General features: G+C 42.7%; 1 protein-coding gene across 1 annotated transcript in view; it reads left to right on the top strand.

Annotated features, from left to right (window-relative positions):
- The window catches only part of LOC128657092 (gastrula zinc finger protein XlCGF26.1-like), a 70005-nt gene that overhangs the window by 40327 nt on the left and 4162 nt on the right, over positions 1–25516 (top strand). The window contains exons 4-5 of the mRNA XM_053711338.1: positions 18979–19086; positions 22392–22496. Coding sequence (XP_053567313.1) covers positions 18979–19086; positions 22392–22496 — 213 coding nt within the window. The remainder of the gene's footprint in view (positions 1–18978; positions 19087–22391; positions 22497–25516) is intronic.

The following is a 25516-nucleotide window of genomic DNA, read 5'->3' as shown; positions in this document are numbered from 1 at the left end:
TTCATACTTATTTAAAATGGAGTATATTCGTTCCTTATCAAAAGAGGTGTTGATTGCATTAGATATGGAGGAGACTAGTCTTCTTGATATTAAAACCAGTAAACGTTTAATTTCGGTTTTTAAACCTCATGTAGTTATTCCAGAGGTTTTTCCAGTTCCTGATGCTATTTCAGATGTAATTTATAGGGAATGGAAAAGACTGGGTAATTCTTTTACTCCTTCTTCAAGGTTTAAGAAACTGTATCCTTTGCCAACTGATAGATTGGAGTTTTGTGAAAAGATCCCCAAAGTTGATGGGGCCATCTCTACTCTTGCTAAACGTACTACTATTCCTACGGCAGATAGTACTTCTTTTAAAGATCCTTTAGATAGGAAACTTGAATCTTATCTAAGGAAGGCTTATTTATGTTCAGGTCATCTGCTTAGGCCTGCTATTTCTTTGGCTGATGTTGCTGCTGCTTCAACTTTTTGGTTGGAAACTTTAGCACAAGTACCAGATAATAATGCGTATAGCATTGTTAAGCTAATTCAACATGCTAATAATTTCATTTGTGATGCCATTTTTGATATCATTAGAATTGATGTCAGATATGTCTTTAGCTATATTAGCTAGAAGAGCTTTATGGCTTAAATCTTGGAATGCTGATATGACTTCTAAATCAATGTTGTTATCTCTCTCTTTCCAAGGTAATACATTATTTGGTTATCAGTTGGATTCTATTATTTCAACTGTCACTGGGGGGAAGGGAGCTTTTTTGCCTCGGGATAAAAAAATCTAAGGGCAAATTTAAGGCTGCTAACCGTTTTTGTTCCTTTCGTCAAAATAAGGAACAGAAATCTGACCCTTCCCCTAAGGGAACGGTTTCCAATTGGAAGCCTTCTCCAGTCTGGAATAAGTCCAAGCCATTTAAAAGATCTAAATCAGCCCCCAAGTCCGCATGAAGGTGCAGCCCTCATTCCAGCGCAGCTGGTAGGGGGCAGACTAAGATTTTACAAGGATGTTTGGATCAATTCAATCCGAAATCTTTGGATTCAGAACATTGTTTCTCAAGGGTACAGAATAGGTTTCAAAGTAAGACCGCCTGTGAGAAGTTTCTTTCTCACGCATTCCAGTGAACCCAGTAAAGGCTCAGGCTTTCCTGAAGTGTGTTTCAGACCTGGAGTTATCTGGAGTAATTGTGCCAGTTCCTTTTCAGGAACGGGGTCTGGGGTTTTATTCAAATCTGTTCATTGTTCCAAAGAAGGAGAATTCTTTCAGACCAGTTCTGGATCTAAAAATTTTGAATCATTATGTAAGAATACCTACATTCAAAATGGTGACTATAAGGACTATTCTGCCTTTTGTTCAGCAAGGGCATTATATATCTACAATAGACTTACAGGATGCATACCTTCATATTCCTATTCATCCAGATCACTATCAGTTCCTGAGATTCTCTTTTCTAGACAAGCATTACCAATTTGTTGCTCTTCCTTTTGGCCTAGCAACAGCTCCAAGGATCTTTTCAAAGGTTCTCGGTGCCCTACTCTCTGTAATCAGAGAGCGGGGTATTGCAGTGTTTCCTTATTTGGACGATATCTTGGTACTTGCTCAGTCTTTGCGTTCTGCAGAATCTCACACAAATCAACTAGTGTTGTTTCTTCAAAGACATGGTTGGAGGATCAATTTACCAAAAAGAACTTTGATTCCTCAGACAAGGGTAACCTTTTTAGGATTCCAAATAGATTCAGTATCCATGACTTTGTCTCTAACAGACAAGAGACGTCTGAAATTGGTTGCAGCTTGTCGAAACCTTCAGTCGCAATCATTCCCTTCAGTAGCTATGTGCATGGAGGTTTTAGGTCTCATGACTGCAGCATCGGACGCGATCCCCTTTGCTCGTTTTCACATGAGACCTCTTCAGCTTTGTATGCTGAATCAGTGGTGCAGGGATTATACAAATATATCACAATTAATATCCTTAAATCCCAATATTCGACTATCTCTGACTTGGTGGTTAGATCACCATCATTTAGTTCAAGGGGCCTCTTTTGTTCGTCCAGCCTGGACTGTGATCACAACAGATGCGAGTCTTTCAGGTTGGGTAGCTGTCTGGTGATCTCTGACAGCGCAGGGGGTTTGGAAATCTCAAGAGGCAAGATTACCAATCAATATTTTGGAACTCTGTGCGATTTTCAGAGCCCTTCAGTTTTGGCCTCTTCTGAAGAGAGAACTGTTTATTTGTTTTCAGACAGACAATGTCACAACCATGGCATATGTCAATAATTAAGGTGGGACTCACAGTCCTTAAGCTATGAAAGAAGTATCTTGGATACTTGCATGGGCGGAATCCAGCTCCTGTCTAATTTCTGCGGTCCATATCCCAGGTATAGACAATTGGGAAGCGGATTATCTCAGTCGCCAGACTTTACATTCGGGAGAGTGGTCTCTTCACCCAGATGTGTTTCTTCAGATTGTTCAGATGTGGGGGCTTCCAGAAATAGATCTGATGGCTTCTCATCTAAACAGGAAACTTCCCAGGTATCTGTCCAGGTCCAGGGAATTCCCAAGCAGAAGCAGTGGATGCGTTGACACTTCCTTGGAGTTTTCAACCTGCTTATATTTTTCCGCCTCTAGTTCTTCTTCCAAGAGTGATTTCCAAAATCATAATGGAGCATTCGTTTGTACTGCTGGTGGCTCCAGCATGGCCACACTGGTTTTGGTATGCGGATCTTGTTCGGATGTCCAGTTGCCAACCTTGGCCACTTCCGTTAAGGCCAGACCTTCTATCTCAAGGCCCTTTTTTCCATCAGGATCTCAGATCATTAAATTTGAAGGTATGGAGATTGAACACTTAGTGCTTAGTCATAGAGGTTTCTCTGACTCAGTGATTAATTCTATGTTGCAGGCTCATAAATCTTTGTCTAGAAAGATTTATTACTGAGTTTGGAAGACTTACATTTCATGGTGTTCTTCTCATAAATTCTCTTGGCATTCTTTTAGAATTCCTAGAATTTTACAGTTTCTTCAGGATGGTTTAGATAAGGGTTTGTCTGCAAGTTCCTTGAAAGGACAAATGTCTGCTCTTTCTGTTCTGTTCCACAGAATAATTGCTAATCTTCCTGATATTCATTGTTTTGTACAGGCTTTGGTTCGTATCAAGCCTGTCATTAAGTCAATCTCTCCTCCTTGGAGTCTTAATTTGGTTTTGAGGGCTTTACAGGCTCCTCCGTTTGAGCCTATGCATTCTCTGGACATTAAATTACTTTCTTGGAAAGTATTGTTCCTTTTGGCCATCTCTTCTGCTATAAGAGTTTCTGAGTTATCTGCTCTTTCTTGTGAATCTCCTTTTCTGATTTTTCATCAGGACAAGGCGGTTTTGCGGACTTCATTTAAATTTTTTACCTAAAGTTGTGAATTCCAACAACATTAGTAGAGAAATAGTTGTCCCTTCGTTGTGTCCTAATCCTAAGAATTCTCTGGAGAGATCTTTACATTCTTTGGATGTGGTAAGAGCTTTGAAATATTATGTTGAAGCGACTAAAGATTTCAGAAAGACTTCTAGTCTATATGTTATCTTTTCTGGTTCTAGGAAAGATCAGAAAGTTTCTGCCATTTCTTTGGCATCTTGGTTAAAGCTTTTGATTCATCATGTTTATTTGGAGTCGGGTAAATCCCCATCTTAGAGGATTATGGCTCATTCTACTACGTCAGTTTCCACTTCTTGGGCTTTTAAGAATGAAGCTTCTGTTGATCAGATTTGCAAAGCAGCGACTTGGTCTTCTTTGCATACTTTTACTAAATTCTACCATTTTGATGTTTTCTCTTCTTCAGAAGCAGTGTTTGGTAGAAAAGTACTTCAGGCAGCTGTTTCATTATAAGATTAAAATTTTTGATTTGGGTTGTGGATTAATTTTTTTCAGCGGAATTGGCTGTCTTTATTTTTATCCCTCCCTCTCTAGTGACTCTTCCGTGGAGTTCCGCATCTTGGGTATTTGCTATCCCATACGTCGCTAGCTCATGGACTCTTGCCAATTACATGAAAGAAAATATAATTTATGTAATAATTTACCTGATAAATTCATTTCTTTCATATTGGCAAGAGTCCTTGAGACCCACCCTTTTTATGGTGGTTATGATTTTTTTGTATAAAGCACAATTATTCCAATTCCTTGTTGATGCTTTTGCTCCTTTCTTATCACCCCACTTCTTGGCTATTCGTTAAACTGAATTGTGGGTGTGGTGGGGGGTGTATTTATTGGCATTTTGAGGTTTGGGAAACTTTGTCCCTCCTGGTAGGAATGTATATCCCATACGTCACTAGCTCATGGACTCTTGCCAATATGAAAGAAATTAATTTATCAGGTAAATTCTTACATAAATTATGTTTTTTCATTATCTGCCTAAAATTCATAAGAGTTTGTGGAAGCCTCCAGGTCACCCAATAGTGGCTGGTATTGGTTCCCTAATAGAACCCCTTTCTGAGATAATTGATGCCTACTTACAACCCATGGTTGTCAAATTATTCAGCTATGTGAGAGACACTAGTGATGTCATTCAACAGATTGAGAAATTAAAATGGGAACCAGGGTATTCATTCATTTCAGTGGATGTTATTTCCCTTTATACATGCATACCTCATGATAAGGGTATTGAGGCAGTTACATTTTTACCGGACAAATTCTCCGGCTATAATACCGAATTGAAGGAATTTATTCTTAAATCTATTGATTTTCTGCTTACACATAATTTCTTTATGTTTGAAGGTGACTACTATCTCCAGAGACGCGGGACAGCTATGGGGGCAAAGTTTGCCCCATCCTACGCCAACCTTTATTTGGGTTGGTGGGAGCTGTCCCGCGTCTTTGGAGATATTAATCCATATAGGGAACACGTAATATTTTTGGTCGCTATATTGATGACCTGTTGTTTGTCTGGAAAGGGTCAGAGGAGACAATTCCTTCCTTTATAGCGTATTTACAGGATAATGATCTGAATTAAAAATTTACTCATGTAACCAGTAAAGAGTGTTTCCTATTTGGACATAGAACTACTGGCCAGTGTTGATGAACAAAGTATTGAGGTAGAATTGTACCGTAAAGAGGTGGCTGGGAATACCATCCTAAATGCTACCTCCTGTCATCCTCGGCATACAGTAGTATCTATACCCAAGAGTCAATACATTCGTGTTAAACGCAATTTCTCCAACATAGGTGTGTCCGGTCCACGGCGTCATCCTTACTTGTGGGATATTCTCCTCCCCAACAGGAAATGGCAAAGAGCCCAGCAAAGCTGGCCATATAGTCCCTCCCAGGCTCCGCCTACCCCAGTCATTCTCTTTGCCGTTGCACAGGCAACATCTCCACGGAGATGGCTAAGAGTTTTTTTGGGTGTTCTCCGCCCTATCTGGTCCATGCAGATAAGGTGGTTTTGCGTACTGAGCCTGTTTTTTTTCCGAAGGTTGTTTCCAACAAAAATATTAACCAGTTTCAAAGAAGGAACGTTTGTTACACAATTTGGACGTAGTCCGTGCTCTAAAATTCTATTTAGAGGCTACAAAAGATTTCAGACAAACATCTTCCTTGTTTGTTTATTCTGGTAAAAGGAGAGGTAAAAAAGCAACTTCTACCTCTCTTTTCCTTTTGGCTTAAAAGCATTATCAGATTGGCTTTTGAGACTGCCGGACGGCAGCCTCCTGAAAGTATCACAGCTCACTCCACTAGGGCTGTGGCTTCCACATGGGCCTTCAAGAACGAGGCTCCTGTTGACCAGATATGTAAGGCAGCGACTTGGTCTTCACTGCACTCTTTTGCCAAATTTTACAAATTTGATACTTTTGCTTCTTCGGAGGCTATTTTTGGGAGAAAGGTTTTGCAAGCCGTGGTGCCTTCCGTTTAGGTGACCTGATTTGCTCCCTCCCTTCATCCGTGTCCTAAAGCTTTGGTATTGGTTCCCACAAGTAAGGATGACGCCGTGGACCGGACACATCTATGTTGGAGAAAACAGAATTTATGCTTACCTGATAAATTACTTTCTCCAACGGTGTGTCCGGTCCACGGCCCGCCCTGGTTTTTTAATCAGGTCTGAGGAATTATTTTCTCTAACTACAGTCACCACGTTACCATATGGTTTCTCCTATATATATTTCCTCCTGTCCGTCGGTCGAATGACTGGGGTAGGCGGAGCCTGGGAGGGACTATATGGCCAGCTTTGCTGGGCTCTTTGCCATTTCCTGTTGGGGAGGAGAATATCCCACAAGTAAGGATGACGCCATGGACCGGACACACCGTTGGAGAAAGTAATTTATCAGGTAAGCATAAATTCTGTTTTCACTAATCCTGCAAGATATGAATTCCATGCCAAGGAACTAACTGATCGTTTTTTACAAAGAGGTTATGATAAGAATAACCTTGAAAGGGCCAAAAAACAGGTTGATCCTCTGGATAGAGAGTCACTGTTTGACACTAAAAGGGAGTTTAACCCCGTACAGAACAAACCAAAATTCATCACTACATACAGTAGTGAATATCATAAAATTTGTAAAATAGTGCGTGACTCTCTGCCTATATTAGAAGCTGATGATGGGCTTAGAGAGACAGTACAGGTAGGATGTGGCTTTGTGTCTCGCAAAGCCAAAACTTTAGGCAACATTTTGTCTCCATCCATGCTGCTAAAAATAAAAAAGGAAAATTGGCTTTCTCTAAAGCCTGGGTTTCATAAATGTAATAGCAGTAGATGTAAATCTTGTGCTCATGCCTTGTTTGGCACTGACTTTAAGTCCCAAGTTACAGGTAAAGTCTACCAGATACAACAATATTCTACTTGTAATTCTACATTTGTAATGTATCTTCTTACCTGCAGGGGGTGCTATAAGCAATATGTAGGGCTCACTACACGCCCCCTGAAAGATAGATTTTTGGAGCATCTTAGGTCCATAGAAGACCCACTTTCTACAACTCCTGTGTCACTTCATTTTTAGAAAGAACACCATTCTGATACTTCCCTTTTGGCATTTCAATGTATTCAATTTATTCCCAGACACCCAAGAGGGGGCAACAGAGAGGAAACTCTCAGACAAAGGGAAGTTTTTTGGATTATTCAATTGGAGACTGTAGTGCCAAACGGTTTGAATTCCGAATGGGATATAAAACTTTTTGTTAAATAAGATATGCATATTGACATTTTTTGTACATTCTTATTATTATGTATATTGTAAGCGATAGAATATTATTCTGTATATTTACACTGTCATTTTAGTGTATCTTTTTGCTTCCATATACCCCAGAGGGGCTGTCAGGAAAAAAAAGTAAAAGGATTATCTTTTTGAACTTTCCATTTAGAGAGTGTAGGGACTTAGGGTTTATTTTCAGAATAAGCTAAATCATATTCAAATAATACAAATTTAACAAATAAGTGTACATATACATGTCTGCATTTTAGAGGTATACCTAATATCTATGCTTAGTGCCTGCTCCCCCCCCCCCCCCTTTTCTATACACTTCCTTTTATTGGCTTAATTTTAAAGAATGTTAAACATAGGTGTGCTTTATATCAATTAAAAGGTTTGCAGCCCTGATAGGGTGTTAGAATTTAGGGAGGTGCTTTGCAGGTATATATTTCTTGCTGTTTAGCCATTTGTTTGCACGTGGTCATTGATAAAGTTGTGACAGTATTTCTATACGAAACATGTTTGACCCAGCCTGACTTAACATGTTTTTGGATGTCTAAAGACCTTTTGCTTTTACCTGAAATACTGGTCCTTTTTCAAGTGTTCAAGCTTTCGAGTCCGCTGGGATTGTTGGAGACCAGGTGCCTTCTTTTGGTGGTTGGTGTAATGATGGAGTTGTCGACAATTATAGAGAGATTGGGGGTGGAGATTTTGGAAGAAGGGGGGAAAATGAGGAGCTCAGTTTTGGAGAGATTTAGCTTGAGGTAGTGAGAGGACATCCAGGAAGAGATGTGAGAAAGACAGTTAGTGACACAGGTTAGCAAGGAAGGAGATAGGTCTGGTGCAGAGAAGTAGATTTGGGTGTCGTCGGTATACAAATGATATTGGAAACTGTGGGACTTTATTAGGGAACCTAGTGATGACGTGTAGTTTAAGAAGAGAAGGGGACCGAGGACAGAGCCTTGTGGTACTCCGACAGAAAGTGGTGACGGGGCAGAGAAGGCCCCAGAGAAGGCTACACTAAAAGTACGGTTTGACAGGTAGGAAGAGAGCCACGAAAGGGCTGTGTCACAGATGCAGAAGAATTTGAGGATTTGGAGCAAAAGAGGGTGGTCAGCAGTGTCAAAGGCTGCGAACAAATCAAGGAGGATAAGCAGAGAGAAGTGGCCTTTTGAGTTTGCTGTAAGTAGGTCGTTGGTAACCTTAACAATTGCTGTCTCTGTGGAGTGATGGGGACGAAATCCAGATTGCAGTGGGTCAAGAAAGGAGTTTAACGTAAGGAAGTGGGATAGGCGTGCATATACTAGTTTTTCAAGAAGCTTTGAGGCAAGAGGGAGGAGGGAAATAAGGCGGTAGTTGGATGGGGAGGTAGGATCAAGGGAAGGTTTTTTTGAGGATAGGTGAGACCAGTGCATGTTTCAGCGATGAGGGAAATATACCAGTGCTGAGGGAGAGGTTGAAAATGCAGAGAGGGAGGGAAGTAGCTGTGAGGGGATAGGGTCAAGGGGACAGGTAGTGAGGTGAGAACGCAGTATAAGTTCTGAAACGTCTTAGTAACGGGGGAGAATGAGCTAAGTTTAAGGTTATGTGGGTTGTGGTTGATTGAGAGTGTTTGAGGGGAGGGGGAGAATGGAATTATGTTGAGAGCTGATTTCATTTCTGATGGAGTCGATTTTGTTATTGAAGTGGCTGGCAAAGTCTTGAGCTGACAGAGAAGTTGTATTAGGAGGTGGGGGAGGGCGGAGGAGAGTATTGAAAGTGGAGAACAGACGTTTTGGGTTTGAAGAAAGATTAGAGATAAGAGTAGAAAAGTAGTGTTGCTTATGGAGCTTAAGGGCAGAATAGTAAGCGATCAAGATGAATTTGTAATGAAGAAAATCAGCTGAACTCCAAGATTTTCTCCAGTGCCACTCAGCAGTACGGGAACATCTGCGTAGGTACCGTGACAGAGGAGTATGCCAGGGCTGAGGATGAGTGTGTGATTTCCGAGCTATGGTAAGAGGGACGAGATTGTCAAGGACAGATATAAGGGTGGAATTATACTGGCAGATTGTTCAGGGCAGGAAAAGGAGAAGGATGAGAGGAGAGGTTTGAGGGAATTAGCAAGCTGTTGCTGATCTAATGACATAATGTTTCTGTGAAGTTTGGTGTGAGGAGTAGAAGGAGGGAGAGTTGTAGGGAGGGATGGTATGTTGCAAGTAAGGAGATGGTGGTCAGAAAGAGGAAAGGGGGAGTTTGTGAAGTTTGAGAGAGTGCATCGATTGCTAAAGATCAGGTCAAGGATACAGGGCACAGGTGAGTGTACGTGTGTGATGTGTCTGAGGGATACAGGGCACAGATGTGTGTACGTGTGTGATGTGTCTGAGAGACACAGGGCACAGGTGAGTGCACGTGTGTGATGTGCGTGAAGGATACAGGGCACAGGTGAGTTTACGTGTGTGATGTGTCTGAGGGATACAGGGCACAGGTGAGTTTACGTGTGTGATGTGTCTGAGGGATACAGGGCACAGGTGAGTGTACGTGTGTGATGTGTCTGAGGGATACAGGGCACAGGTGAGTGTACATGTGTGATGTGTCTGAGGGATACAGGGCACAGGTGAGTGTACATGTGTGATGTGACTGAGGGATACAGGGCACAGGGGAGTGTACATGTGTCATGTGCCTGAGGGATACAGGGCACAGGTGAGTGTTCATGTGCCTGAGGGATTCAGGGCACAGGTGAGTGTACCTGTGTCATGTGCCTGAGGGATACAGGGCACAGGTGAGTGTACATGTGTGATGTGTCTAAGGGATGCAGGGCACAGGTGAGTGTACGTGTGTGATGTGTCTGATGGATGCAGGGCACAGGTGAGTGTACGTGTGTGATGTGTCTGATGGATGCAGAGCACAGGTGAGTGTACGTGTGTGATGTGTCTGATGGATGCAGGGCACAGGTGAGTGTACGTGTGTGATGTGTCTAAGGGATACAGGGCACAGGTGAGTGTACATGTGTGATGTGTCTGAGGGAATCGGCACAGGAGAGTGTACATGTGTCATGTGCCTGAGGGATTCAGGGCACAGGTGAGTGTACGTGTGTGATGTAACAAATAGAGTTGTAACTGCCCATTCAGTCTCAGAAGACCGGAATGTTACAAACGCATTATTGAAGAGTACAAAACTGTACCTATCTACTTGCTTCAGCTACTAGGTAGTGGTACAGACACTCTAATTCTTCTGCATTCATATAAAAGTCTCTTAGTATAGCTAGTAGTGGTAAAGTGAAAAGTTATTTCCATAGAGTGGAGTGTCATAAGGTATAAAAAAAAAATATATGTTCCAGCACAATATTTATGTGACCATGAAGTTATGGAGAGACGGTAGCAAACAACAAATTAAGCAGCTGTACAGCTCTACTCACGTCCCTTTGGTAGCAGTAGTCCTCCTTCCAGGTTAATGTTTGTATCCGTTGCGCTCCTTATTCGGGGGTTGGTCCCCCCCCTCTTTCCTCCTTGATCCTCCACACAGGTACCACTCACTAGCTGCCGGTCTGTAGACTCTCCTGCATGCACATAAAAGCAAGTGCCTTCCTCCTACTGCCAGTGCTCACACTGTGGCCAAGGTTATGTACAAAGTGAAAGAAAGTGGAGCACCGGGTGTTCACGGAGGGTAAAAAACATTTTTATTGAAGTAAATACACAAACAAAGGGGCCATCGTCCCTGGGGTAAAATCTGACAAGGTAGTTAAAGGATAGAGTTAGACTAACATGTTTCGGCTCCCAGGGCTAAGATTACGGCGTGGGAGCCGAAACATGTTAGCCTAACTCTATCCTTTAACTACCTTGTCAGATTTTACATAAGTTTTTTACCCTCCGTGAACACCTGGTGCTCCACTTTCTTTCACTTTGTACGTGTGTGATGTGTCTGATGGATGCAGGGCACAGGTGAGTGTAGGTGTGTGATGTGTCTGAGGGAATCAGCACAGGAAAGTGTACATGTGTGATGTGTCTAAGGGATGCAGGGCACAGGTGAGTATACGTGTGTGATGTGTCTGATGGATGCAGGGCACAGGTGAGTGTACATGTGTGATGTGACTGAGTGATACAGGGCACAGGTGAGTGTACATGTGTGATGTGTCTAAGGGATGCAGGGCACAGGTGAGTGTACGTGTTTGTTGTGTCTGATGGATGCAGGGCACAGGTGATTGTACATGTGTGATGTGTCTGATGGATGCAGGGCACAGGTGAGTGTACGTGTGTGATGTGTCTAAGGGATGCAGGGCACAGGTGAGTGTACGTGTTTGTTGTGTCTGATGGATGCAGGGCACAGGTGAGTGTACATGTGTGATGTGTCTGAGGGAATCGGCACAGGAGAGTGTACATGTGTCATGTGCCTGAGGGATTCAGGGCACAGGTGAGTGTACGTGTGTGATGTAACAAATAGAGTTGTAACTGCCCATTCAGTCTCAGAAGACCGGAATGTTACAAACGCATTATTGAAGAGTACAAAACTGTACCTATCTACTTGCTTCAGCTACTAGGTAGTGGTACAGACACTCTAATTCTTCTGCATTCATATAAAAGTCTCTTAGTATAGCTAGTAGTGGTAAAGTGAAAAGTTATTTCCATAGAGTGGAGTGTCATAAGGTATCAAAAAAAAATATATGTTCCAGCACAATATTTATGTGACCATGAAGTTATGGAGAGACGGTAGCAAACAACAAATTAAGCAGCTGTACAGCTCTACTCACGTCCCTTTGGTAGCAGTAGTCCTCCTTCCAGGTTAATGTTTGTATCCTTTGCGCTCCTTATTCGGGGGTTGGTCCCCCCCTCTTTCCTCCTTGATCCTCCACACAGGTACCACTCACTAGCTGCCGGTCTGTAGACTCTCCTGCATGCACATAAAAGCAAGTGCCTTCCTCCTACTGCCCGTGCTCACACTGTGGCCAAGGTTATGTACAAAGTGAAAGAAAGTGGAGCACCGGGTGTTCACGGAGGGTAAATAACATTTTTATTGAAGTAAATACACAAACCTAGGGACCATCGTCCCTGGGGTAAAATCTGACAAGGTAGTTAAAGGATAGAGTTGGGCTAACATGTTTCGGCTCCCAGGGCTAAGATTACGGCGTGGGAGCCGAAACATGTTAGCCTAACTCTATCCTTTAACTACCTTGTCAGATTTTACATAAAAATGTTTTTTACCCTCCGTGAACACCCGGTGCTCCACTTTCTTTCACTTTGTACGTGTGTGATGTGTCTGATGGATGCAGGGCACAGGTGAGTGTAGGTGTGTGATGTGTCTGAGGGAATCAGCACAGGAAAGTGTACATGTGTGATGTGTCTAAGGGATGCAGGGCACAGGTGAGTATACGTGTGTGATGTTTCTGATGGATGCAGGGCACAGGTGAGTGTACGTGTGTGATGTGTCTAAGGGATGCAGGGCACAGGTGAGTGTACATGTGTGATGTGACTGAGGGATACAGGGCACAGGGGAGTGTACATATGTGATGTGTCTAAGGGATGCAGGGCACAGGTGAGTGTACGTGTGTGATGTGTCTGATGGATGCAGGGCACAGGTGAGTGTACGTGTGTGATGTGTCTGATGGATACAGGGCACAGGTGAGTGTACATGTGTGATGTGTCTGAGGGAATCAGCACAGGAGAGTGTACGTGTGTGATGTGTCTGAGGGGTGCAGGGTAGAAGTGAGTGTTAGTGTGTGACATGTATGGGGGATGCAGGGCACAGGTGAATAGATTTTATTTTCAAAAACCTCACCAAACCCTGTAATACATCTCACGTGGGAATTCTGATTGGTTACAGTGAGGCTGTATTTGTAGCAAGTAAAGTAACTGATTCCCAGCTAACTCCCTTTACTGTATGACACGGGTTGTATTTACTGTTGTGCTGATGTCATTTCATGGGTTGTTTCGCCCAGATGTGACTGCTACTTATGTAGGCTCAGGTTTATTTAACTTAAATTACACAATATATCACACTAAAGTAATTTTCTCTTGTAAGGTTTTTCCAGTCCACGGATTCATCCTTTACTTGTGGGATATTCTCCTTCCTAACAGGAAGTGGCAAAGAGAGCACACAGCAGAGCTGTCCATATAGCTCCCCCTCTAGCTCCACCCCCCAGTCATTCTCTTTGCCGGCTCTAAGCAACGGGGTCCCTCTCGGAAGGGTAAAGTGAATGTGGTGTTAGATTTGTAGTTTTTTGTTTCTACAAGCAAAAGTTTGTTATTTTAAATGGTACCGGTTTGTACTATTTACTCTCCAGCAGAAAAGTGATGAAGATTTCTGCAGAGAGGAAGATGATTTTAGCATGTTGTAACTAAAATCCACTGCTGTTCCCACACAGGACTGAGGAGTACAAGAAAACTTCAGTTGGGGGGAACGGTTTGCAGGTTAGGCTGCAATAAGGTATGTTCAGTCATTTATTTCTAGACAAGACTGTGTTAATGCTTGAAAAGGACTGATAAGATCCCCATGAGGGAAGGGTAAGCTTTATTCAGAGACTAAGTATGAAATTACAAGCTTACATAACAGGGCTAATTTATGCTGGTTGACACTATTTTATGGCAAGTTGACACTTTTTTATGGCAAACGATTTTTACTAATAAATATCGTTTTTTGAGACACTTTGAAGGTCCCTTTGGGTTTCTTTCAGGGGTTGTTACCCACATGGCTAATATTATAACTCTTGGGAGTGTTTCTTTAGGCCTCACAGCACCGGAGTAAGGTGGGAGGGGCCTAATTTCGCGCTTCAGATGCGCAGTTAGATTGACTAGTTCTTCAGGCTGTTTTCATATGGAGGCTCCTGCTACAGTTTGAGGACCCATAAGAAGCTTTTTCCCCATAAATCTGACTCCTAAGGGAAGGTAGGGCCACAGCAGAGCTGTGGCAAGGTGCTAAAGTTGTTTTAACCGGTCTGTTAGCTTACTATTGATCCGGTTTGGGCATTAAGGGGTTAATCATTTTTATTGCTAGTTGTGCAATCTTACCAATGCTTTAGGTACATACTGTGAAAAGTTCAAAAAGTTTGGTGCATTTTTCACTGTTTTGGAAAATTGTGTGCCTTTTTTATTTCTTAAAGGCACAGTAACGTTTTTTTGCAAAGTGTGTTTTTGCTTCATTAAAGCGATTTCTAAGCCTGTTTGTCTTACTACTAGTCTGTTAAACATGTTTGAGTCCAAGGAAAATCCTTGTTCAATGTGTTTAGAAGCCATGGTGGAACCCCCTCTCAGAATGTGTCCCACTTGTACTGATATGTCTATACACCTTAAAGACCATATTGTTGCACTTAAAAATGTGGCCCAAGATGATTCTCAGACAGAAGTTAATGAGTTTAGCCCGTTGACCTCCCCCCAAGTGTCACAACCAGTTATGCCCGCTCAAGCGACGCCTAGCACCTCTAGCGCGTCTATTTTTTACCTTACAAGACTTGGCGGCAGTTATGGATAATACCCTCTCAGTATTTTTATCTAAGCTGCCCGTGTTACCTGCAAAGCGTGATTGATCTGTTTTAAGAACAGATTATGAGCATTCTGACGCTTTAGTAGCCGTATCCGATATACACTCACAACGCTCTGAAATTGGGGCGAGGGATGTGCTGTCTCAGGGAGAATTTTCCGATTCGGGAAAGGTTGCTCCTCAGACAGACTCTGATACGTTGGCTTTTAAATTTAAACTAGAACACCTCCGCTTATTGCTCAGGGAGGTATTAGTTACTCTGGATGATTGTGACCCTTTGGTGGTTCCAGAGAAATTGTGTAAAATGGACAAGTACCTAGAAGTTCCTGTTTACACTGATGTGTTCCCGGTCCCTAAGAGGATTGCGGATATAGTAACTAGGGAGTGGGATAGACCAGGTATTCCGTTTGTTCCCCCTCCTGTTTTTAAGAAAATGTTCCCCATATCTGACACCACGCGGAACTCGTGGCAGACAGTCCCTAAGGTGGAGGGGGCTGTTTCTTCACTTGCTAAACGCACAGCCATACCAATTGAGGACAGTTGTGCTTTTAAAGACCCTATGGGTTTACTTAAGAAAATTTTTGTTCATCAAGGTTTTCTTCTCCAACCTATAGCGTGCATTGTTCCTGTAACTACTGCAGCTGCTTTCTGGTTCGAGGCGCTGGAAGATGCACTCCAGACGGAGACCTCATATGAGGACATTATGGACAGAATTAAGGCTCTTAAGCTGGCTAATTCTTTTATCACAGATGCCGCTTTCCAACTAGCTAAGTTAGCGGCAAAGAATTCAGGTTTCGCCATTCTGGCGCTCAGGGCGCTATGGCTAAAGTCCTGGTCGGCCAATGTGTCGTCAAAATCCAAACTACTGAACATCCCTTTCATAGGAAAGACCCTTTTCGGGCCTGAATTGAAAGAGATTATCTCAGAAATCACTGGGGGAAAAGGCCATGTTCTCCCTCAGGACAAGTCCTTTTAGACTAAGAACAAACAAAATAATTTTCGTTCCTGTCGAAATTTCAGGAGTGGTCTCGCTCCATCCTCCCCTGCTGCAAAGCAAGAGGGTAACACTTCACAACCCAGGGCAGCCTTGAAACCTTACCAGGGCTGGAACAAGGGTAAACAGGCCAAGAAGCCTGCAGCTGCCTCCAAGACAGCATGAAGGGGTAGCCCCCGATCCGGGACCGGATCTAGTAGGGGGCAGACTATCTCTCTTCGCTCAGGCCTGGGCAAGAGACGTACACGATCCTTGGGCCTTAGGGATTGTATCCCAGGGATATCTCCTAGAATTCAAGGACTCCCCTCCAAGGGGAAGGTTCCACATTTCTCGTCTGTCTACAGACCAGACAAAGAAAGAGGCGTTCTTACGCTGCGTAGGAGACCTACATACAATGGGAGTGATTCACCCAGTTCCGATTGTGGAACAAGGGCTGGGTTTTTACTCAAACCTGTTTGTGGTTCCCAAAAAAGAAGGAACTTTCAGGCCAATCCTGGATCTCAAAATTCTAAACAAATTCCTCAGAGTCCCATCATTCAAGATGGAGACCATTTGAACAATCTTACCAATGATCCAGGAGGGTCAATATATGACTACCGTGGATCTAAAGGATGCGTATCTGCGCATTCCTATCCACAGAGATCATCACCAGTTTCTCAGGTTCACCTTTCTGGACAAGCATTATCAGTTTGTGGCCCTTCCTTTCGGGTTGGCCACTGCTCCCAGAATTTTCACTAAAGTTCTAGGGTCCCTCCTGGCGGTTCTAAGGCCGCGGGGCATAGCAGTGGCGCCTTATCTAGACGACATCTTAATTCAGGCGTTGACTTTCCATAGAGCCAAGTCTCACACGGAAATTGTTTTGGCCTTTCTGAGGTCTCACGGGTGGAAGGTGAACATCAAAAAGAGTTCTCTCTCCCCTCTCACTAGAGTTTCCTTCCTAGGAACTCTATTAGACTCGGTAGAAATGAAAATATTTCTGACGGAGGTCAGAAAGTTAAAACTCTTAACCACTTGCCAAGCTCTTCATTCCATTCCTCGGCCATCTGTAGCTCAGTGCATGGAGACAATCGGACTAATGGTAGCGGCAATGGACATAGTCCCTTTTGCTCGGATACACCTCAGACCACTGCAACTATGCATGCTCAAACAGTGGAATGGGGATTATGCAGATTTGTCTCCTCAAATACAGTTGGACCAGGGGACCAGAGATTCTCTTCTCTGGTGGTTGTCTCAGGATCACCTGTCTCAGGGAATGTGTTTCCGCAGACCAGAGTGGATCATCGTAACGACCGATGCCAGTCTGTTGGGCTGGGGTGCAGTCTGGGACTCCCTGAAAGCTCAGGGCTTATGGCCTTGGGAAGAAGCTCTTCTCCCGATAAACATTCTGGAACTGAGAGCGATATTCAATGCTCTTCAGGCATGGCCTCAGCTAGCTGCGGCCAAATTCATCAGATTTCATTCGGACAACATCACGACTGTAGCTTACATTAACCATCAAGGGGGAACAAAGAGTCTCCTAGCAATGATGGAAGTAACCAAAATAATCAGGTGGGTGGAGGATCACTCTTGCCACCTCTCAGCAATTCACATCCCAGGAGTAGACAACTAGGAGGCGGATTTTCTAAGTCGTCAGACTTTTTACCCGGGGGAGTGGGAACTCCACCCGGAGGTATTTGCTCAGCTGATTCAGCTATGGGGCACTCCAGAATTGGATCTGATGGCGTCCCGTCAGAATGCCAAACTTCCTCTTTATGGGTCCAGGTCCCGGGATCCTCAGGCGGTGCTGATAGATTCTCTAGCAGCGCCTTGGTCTTTCATTCTGGCTTATGTGTTTCCACCGTTTCCTCTCCTTCCTCGTCTGGTTGCCAGAATCAAGCAGGAGAGGGTGTCGGTGATTCTAATAGCGCCTGCGTGACCACGCAGGACATGGTATGCAGACCTAGTGGACATGTCATCCGTTCCACCATGGACTCTGCCAGTGAGGCAGGACCTTCTACTACAAGGTCCTTTCAAACATCCAAATCTAATTTCTCTGCGTCTAACTGCTTGGAGATTGAATGCCTAATCCTATAAAAGCGTGGTTTCTCTGAGTCGGTTATCGATACCCTGATTCAGGCTAGAAAGTTTTTCACCAGGAAAATCTACCATAAGATTTGGCGAAAATATTTTTCTTGGTGCGAATCCAAGGGTTACTCATGGAGTAAGATTAGGATTCCCAGGATATTGTCTTTTCTCCAAGATTGGAGAAAGGATTGTCAGCTAGTTCCTTAAAAGGACAGATATCTGCTTTGTCTATTCTTTACACTAACGTCTGGCGGAGGTACCAGACGTTCAAGCGTTTACTCAGGCTTTAGTCAGAATCAAGCCTGTTTATAGACCTGCGGCTCCGCCATGGAGTCTGAATTTAGTTCTTTCAGTTCTGCAAGGGGTTCCGTTTGAACCCTTACATTCCATAGATATTAAGTTTTTATCTTGGAAATTGTTGTCCTAATCCTTCTTCGAAGAAAGAACGTCTGTTACACAATCTTGATGTGGTTCGTGCTTTAAAGTTCTATTTACCAGCACCTAAGGATTTCAGACAAACAACTTCTTTGTTTGTTATCTATTCTGGTAAGAGGAGAGGTCAGAAGGCGACCGCTACCTCTCTTTCCTTTTGGCTGAAAAGCATCATCCGTTTGGCCTATGAGACTGCTGGCCAGCAGCCTCCTGAAACAATTACTGCTCATTCTACCAGAGCAGTGGCTTCTACATGGGCTTTTAAAAATGAGGCTTCTGTTGAACAGATTTGTAAGGCAGCGACTTGGTCTTCACTGCATACTTTTTCCAAATTTTACAAATTCAATACTTTTGCTTCTTCGGAGGCTATTTTTGGGAGAAAGGATTTACAAGCAGTGGTGCCTTCCGTTTAAGGTACCTGTCTTGTTCCCTCCCTTCATCCGTGTCCTAAAGCTTTGGTATTGGTATCCCACAAGTAAAGGATGAATCCGTGGACTGGATACACCTTACAAGAGAAAATAGAATTTATGCTTACCTGATAAATTACTTTCTCTTGTGGTGAATCCAGTCCACGGCCCGCCCTGGTTATTAAGTCAAGTAGATTTTTTGTTTAAACTACAGTCACCACTGCACCCTATGGTTTCTCCTTTTTCTTCCTAACCTTCGGTCGAATGACTGGGGGGTGGAGCTAGAGGGGGAGCTATATGGACAGATCTGCTGTGTGCTCTCTTTGCCACTTCCTGTTAGGAAGGAGAATATCCCACAAGTAAAGGATGAATCCGTGGACTGGATACACCACAAGAGAAAGTAATTTATCAGGTAAGCATAAATTCTGTTTTTAAATATAGGCCATGTAAATAGTGATTCATTTATTCATTCTTTTTTTTCCAGGTGAAAAAGATGCTAAGATTTCATGTAACATGGAACAAATAGAAGATCAGTGGCTAAGAAATATAACAGAAGCTGCAGAGCAGGAAATATGTGACAATATTAATTCAGGTAAGTTCACGTGTGTGACGTGTCTGAGGGATACAGGGCACTGGTGAGTGTACGTGTGTGATGTGTCTGAGGGATACAGGGCACAGGTGAGTGTACGTGTGTGATGTGTCTGAGGGATATAGGGCACAGGTGAGTGTATGTGTGTGATGTGTCTGAAGGACGCAGAGCAAAGGTGAATGTACGTGTGTGATGTGTCTGAGGGACGCAGGGCAAAGGTGAGTGTACGTGTGTGATGTGTCTGAGGGATGCAGGGCAAAGGTGAGTGTACGTGTGTGACGTTTCTGAGGGACGCAGATATTGACGTGGATATTTGTTATAATATATACATTTATTTTGGGGAATGAATAGCTTTTTTAGCGCCATCCTCTCTTGGTGACATTGGACGCAGAGCAGAGGTGAGTGTACGTGTGTGACGTGTCTGAGGGACGCAGAGCAAAGGTGAGTATACGTGTGTGATGTGTCTGAGGGACGCAGAGCAAATTTGAGTGTACGTGTGTGATGTGCCTGAGGGATACGGGGCACAGGTGAGTGTACATGTGTGATGTGTCTGAGGGATACAGGGTACAGGTGAGTGTACGTGTGTGATGTGTCTGAGGGATACAGGGTACAGATGAGTGTACGTGTGTGATGTGTCTGAGGGATACAGGGCACAGGTGAGTGTACGTGTGTGATGTGTCTGAGGGACGCAGAGCAAAGGTGAGTGTACGTGTGTGATGTGCCTGAGGGATACGGGGCACAGGTGAGTGTACATGTGTGATGTGTCTGAGGGATACAGGGTACAGGTGAGTGTACGTGTGTGACGTGTCTGAGGGATGCAGAGCAAAGGAGAGTCTACGTGTGTGTGACGTGTCTGAGGGATGCAGAGCAAAGGTGAGTGTACGTGTGTGATGTGTCTGAGGGATGCAGAGCAAAGGAGAGTGTACGTGTGTGATGTGTCTGACCATGGAACTCCCAGTAAAGTAGCCTACAAGTTTCTCATAAAATTGTGCAAACATAAATAGCGTTATAAACACATTTTTCAAAGAACTACCTTGTTATTTGACTGCTGTGCAAGCTTAGTCCTAAACATGTAAATAAGTCTCCTTTTTACTGGTTGCTAGGCGCCTCTATGGATGAGTTTACACTGTGCACCAGCAGTGATTATGTGACATTTGTTTGCCGTGTGCTATAGATCATTAGCAAGACCTAAGTTATTATATGGCACCGCACTGCAGAGGGTACGTGTGCCTTAGCAGTAAATTTCAAACTGCTAGATTTCTAATATAGTATTGTTTTATCTTTTTTATATTTATAGGCCATGTTCTCATTTTAATTTACCTTCTAAATAATACTTGAGTTAAATCATCATGTAGCCGCTTCAAAATGACTGGCTTCTGGATTTTTGGGCTGCCTCGTTGTTTTGTACAAATTTGTCAGTCTTACAATACCCCATATAGATAAAGACACTCGTAGATAGACAGATATTTAACATTTACATACTGCTAGATTACGAGGCTTGCGTTAGGCTTAAAAAGCAGCGTTGAGAGGTCCCAACGCTGCTTTTTAACGCCCGCTGGAATTACAAGTCTTGCAGGTACAGGTGTACCGCTCACTTTTTCGGCCAGACTCAAAAATACTGCAAATCCACTTACGTCAATTGCGTATCCTATTTTTTCAATGGGACTTGCATAGCGCCGGTATTACGAGTCTTCCAAAAAGTGAGAGGTACACCCTCTCCTGTCAAGCCTGGTACCGCATTTAAAGTCAGTAGTTAAGAGTTTTATGGGCTAACGCCGTAGTATAAAACTCTTAACTAAAGTGCTAAAAAGTACACTAACACCCATAAACTACCTATTAACCCCTAAACCGAGCCCCCCCCCCCCACATCGCAAACGCTATAATACATTTTTAACCCCTAATCTGCCGAACAGGACATCGCCGCCACTATAATAAATATATTAACCCCTAAACTGCCGCACTCCCGCCTTGCAAACACTAGTTAAATTTTATTAACCCCTAATTTGCCGTCCCTAACATCGCCGACACCTACCTACATTTATTAACCCTTAAGCTGCCGCCCCCAATGTCGCCGCCACTATATTAAAATTATTAACTCCTAAATCTAAGTCTAACCCTAACACCCCGCTAACTTAAATATAATTTAAATAAATCTAAATAAAATTACTACAGTTAACTTAATTATTCCTATTTAAAACTAAATATTTACCTATAAAATAAACTCTAAGCTAGCAACAATATAACTAATAGTTACATTGTAGCTATCTCACGGTTTATTTTTATTTTACAGTTCAACTTTGTATTTATTTTAACTAGATAGAATAGTTACTAAATAGTTATTAACTATTTAATAGCTACCTAGCTAAAATAAAGACAAATTTACCTGTAAAATAAAACCTAACTTAAGTTACAATTACACCTAACACTACACTATAATTAAATTAATTCCCTAAATTAACTACAATTAAATACAATTAAATACAGTTATCTAAAGTACGAAAAAAAAAAAACACTAATTAACAGAAAATAATAAAATAATTACAAGATTTTTAAACTAATTACACCTAATCTAATCCCCCTAATAAAATAAAAAAAGCCCCCCAAAATAATAAAAATCCCTACCCTATACTAAATTACAAATAGCCCTTAAAAGGGCTTTTTGCGGGGTATTGCCCCAAAGTAATCCGCTCTTTTACCTGTAAAAAAAAAGTACAATACCCCCCCCAAACATTAAAACCCACCACCCACAAACCCAACCCTACTCTAAAACCCACCCAATACCCCCTTAATAAAACCTAACACTAACCCCTTGAAGATCACCTTACCGGGAGTCGTCTTCACACAACCGGGCTGAAGTCCTCAACGAAGCCTGGAGAAGTCTTCATCCAACCGGGCAGAAGTGGTCCTCCAGACGGGCAGAAGTCTTCACCCAGACGGCATCTTCTATCTTCATCCAAACTTTGGTTAACAAAAGCTTGTTACAATAGCTCTGACATAAGAGGGAATAACAATCTAGAGGGGCGGCGCATGCGCAATGCGCTAAAGGGAGTAATACCAGACTGGTCGCACATCCAGAAAATATTCTAAGGGGCTTAGGCATTGTACTTTGTAAACAGACATTTAAAAAAATATTTATAAATGCAGACGATTCACACAGAATGTTCTGCACTACCATACTTAACTTCCTGCTATTATGTTTAAAAATGTATTATTTTTTGTGTGAACTGTCCCTTTAAGTTAATTGTAGGAGTTTGATGTTATTTTTGAAATTTCAGTGATTTATTTATTTATTCTTTTTTTTCCCCCAGGTGAAAAGGATGCTAAGATTTCATGTAACATGGGACAAACAAAAGATCAGTGGCTAAGAAATGTCCAACCATCAGAGCAGGAAATGTGTGCCAATATAAGTACAGGTGAGTGTACGTGTGTGAAATGTCTGAGGGACGCAGGGTGCATGTGAGTGTACGTGTGTGACATGTCTGAGGGAAGTAGGGCACATGTGTGCGACATGTCTGAGGGAAGCAGAGCACACATGAGTGTATGTGTGTGACATGTGTGTAATGTCTGTGTGATATGTCTAAGGGATGCAGGACATAGGTGAGTGTATATGGGTGACACGTGAGAGGGACGCAGGGCACAGGTGAGTAAGTGTGTGACATGTCTGGGATGGAGGGAATAGGTGTGTGTACGTATGACATATCTAAGGAAAGCAGTTTACTTGTGTGACACTTGAGAGGGATGTAGGGCAAAGTGAGTGTTTGTGTCATGTCTGTGAGAAACAGGGCACAGATAGTGTATGTGTGCGACATGTAAGGGTTGCAGGGCACAGGTGAGTGTACGTGTGAGATGCGTCTGCGGGAAACAGGGCACAGGTGAGTGTACATGTCTGATGTGTATGTTCACTAATAGTTTATTTTACATATTATATATTACTTTTTATATAAAGTGATACTTTGGTTTTCATTACAAGTAAAGAATATATGGCATAAATGCAACATTCTAAAAATATAAAACTAAATGTTTTGTGCTCATAGCAATAATTATTTAAAGGGGCACTCAAATAAACTTTTATGATTCAGAAAGAGCATTCAGTTTTATGATACTTTCCAATTTACTTCCATAATCAAATTTTGCAGTCTTTTTATATACACACTTTCTGGGGAACAAGCTCCTACTTAGCATGTGCACAAGCTCACAGGGTATACGTATACTAGTCTGTGATTGGCTCATGTCTGTCACATGATAAAGGGAGGCGGAAAAAGGGTAGAAAAAAATAAATTTGACAGAATTTTTTTACTGCTTATTTGAAATTCAGAGTAGGTATTATTGTCTTGTCTTTTTATTATGCATTTGTTAATTATGCAATTATTACATATTAACCCTCTTTTCTGTGATGTAAATGCTCTTAGCCTTTTTTAAGTTAACTCAATAGCTGTGGTGGTTTGATGTTATTTTGGAAATTTGTTACAAGTTGATATCCTTTTGGTTTATTTGTATTGGGGTATTTTAAGCTTTTTCAGCTAAATACTCCTCATCTATATGATATTACAGATTTGGCTACCTTACTTCCTTTCCTCAGATACCCCTACCCTCATTCTCAGTGACTTCAACCTCCTTGTTGATAATCCCACTGCCTCCTATGCAAAAAACTTCTGCAACTCACTTCCTCTTTTGGCCTGTCACAATGGACTGACTCTCCCACTCACAAAGATGGTCACTCCCTTGATCTGTTTTTCAGCTATCGATGCACTATCTCAAACTTCACAAACTTACCTTTTCCTCTTTCTGACCACCACCTCCTCACTTGTAACATCACCTCCCTCCCTATAATTCTCCCTCCTTCTACCTCTCACACTAAACTTCACAGCAGTATTAAGTCAATATATCAGCAACAGCTTGCTAGCTCTCTCGAACCTCTTCTTCTCTCTTCCAACCGCTCCTTTTCTTGTCCTGATGAATCTATCTGCCACTACAACTCCACCCTTACATTGGTTCTTGATAATCTGGCCACACCTACCATAGGTCAGAAAACATACACTCATCCTCATCCCTGGCATACTCCTCTGACACGGTACCTACGCAGATGTTCCGTACTGCTTAGCAACACTGGAGGAAATCTCAGAGTTCTGCTGACTTTCTTCACTTTAAGTTCATCTTGAACGCTTACTATTCTGCCCTTAATCTGTATAAGCAACATTACTTCTCTACTTTTATCTCTACTCTTTCTTCAAACCCAAAATGTCTGTTCTCCACATTCAATACTCTTCTCCGCCCACCCCCACCTCCCACCAAAACTTTTCTCTCAGCTCAAGATTTTGCCAGTTACTTTAACAACAAAATAGACTCCATCAGAAATGAAATCCGCTCTCAACATACTACCAGTCCCCCACCCCCTCAAAAGCTCACAATCAAACAAAACCCACATAGCCATAAATTTAGCTCTTTTGCTCCTGTTACAGAGGAAGAAGTTTCTGCCCTTATACTATCCTCTCACCTCACTACCTGTCCCCTCGACCCCATCCCCTCACAACTACTCCCCTCCCTCTCTTCTACCCTTACCTCTATACTCGCACACATCTTCAACCTCTCCCTCAGCACTGGTATAGTTCCCACATCTCTTAAACATGCATTAGTCACACCTATACTCAAAAAAACCTTCTCTCGATCCAACCTCCCCATCCAACTACCACCCTATTTCCCTACTCCCTTTTGCCTCAAAGCTTCCTGAAAAGCTAGTATATGCACGTCTAGCCCATTTCCTTACATTAAACTCCCTCCTTGACCCACTGGAATACGGATTTTGTCCCTTTCACTCAACAGACAGCAATTGTTAAGGTTACCAACGACCTACTTACAGCAAAATCCAAATGCCACTTCACTCTACTTATCCTCCTTGATCTGCCTGCAGCCTTTGATACTGTCGAGCACCCTCTTTTGCTCCATACCCTCCAATCCTTCGGCATCTGCGACACAGCTCTCTCTTGGTTCTCTTCCTATCTGTCTAACCATACCTTTAGTGTAGCCTTCTCTGGGGCATGCTCTGCCCGTTTACCTCTTTCTGTTGGGGTACCGCAAGGCTCTGTCCTCGGTCCCCTTCTCTTCTCAATCTACACGTCCTCATTAGGTTCCTTAATAAAGTCCCAAAGGTTTAATTATCATTTGTATGCAGACGATACCCCAATCTACCTCTCTGCACCAGAACTATCTCCTTCCTTGCTAACCCGTGTCACTGTCTCTCTCATATCTCATCTTGGATGTCCTCTCACTACCTCAAGCTAAAACTCTCCAAAACTGAGTTCCTTATCTTCCACCCTTCTTCCAAAATCTCCACCCCCATGACTCTATAACTGTTGATAACTACTTCATTACCTCACATGCCGTCTTGGGGTCACACTTGACTCAGATCTTTCTTTCACTCCTCACATTCAGTTCT

This window comes from Bombina bombina, chromosome 4 (assembly GCF_027579735.1).
Source record: "Bombina bombina isolate aBomBom1 chromosome 4, aBomBom1.pri, whole genome shotgun sequence".
Taxonomy (NCBI): Eukaryota; Metazoa; Chordata; class Amphibia; order Anura; family Bombinatoridae; genus Bombina; species Bombina bombina.
The sequence above is the reverse complement of the archived record's forward strand: the minus strand, read 5'-3'. Positions and strand labels throughout refer to the sequence as shown.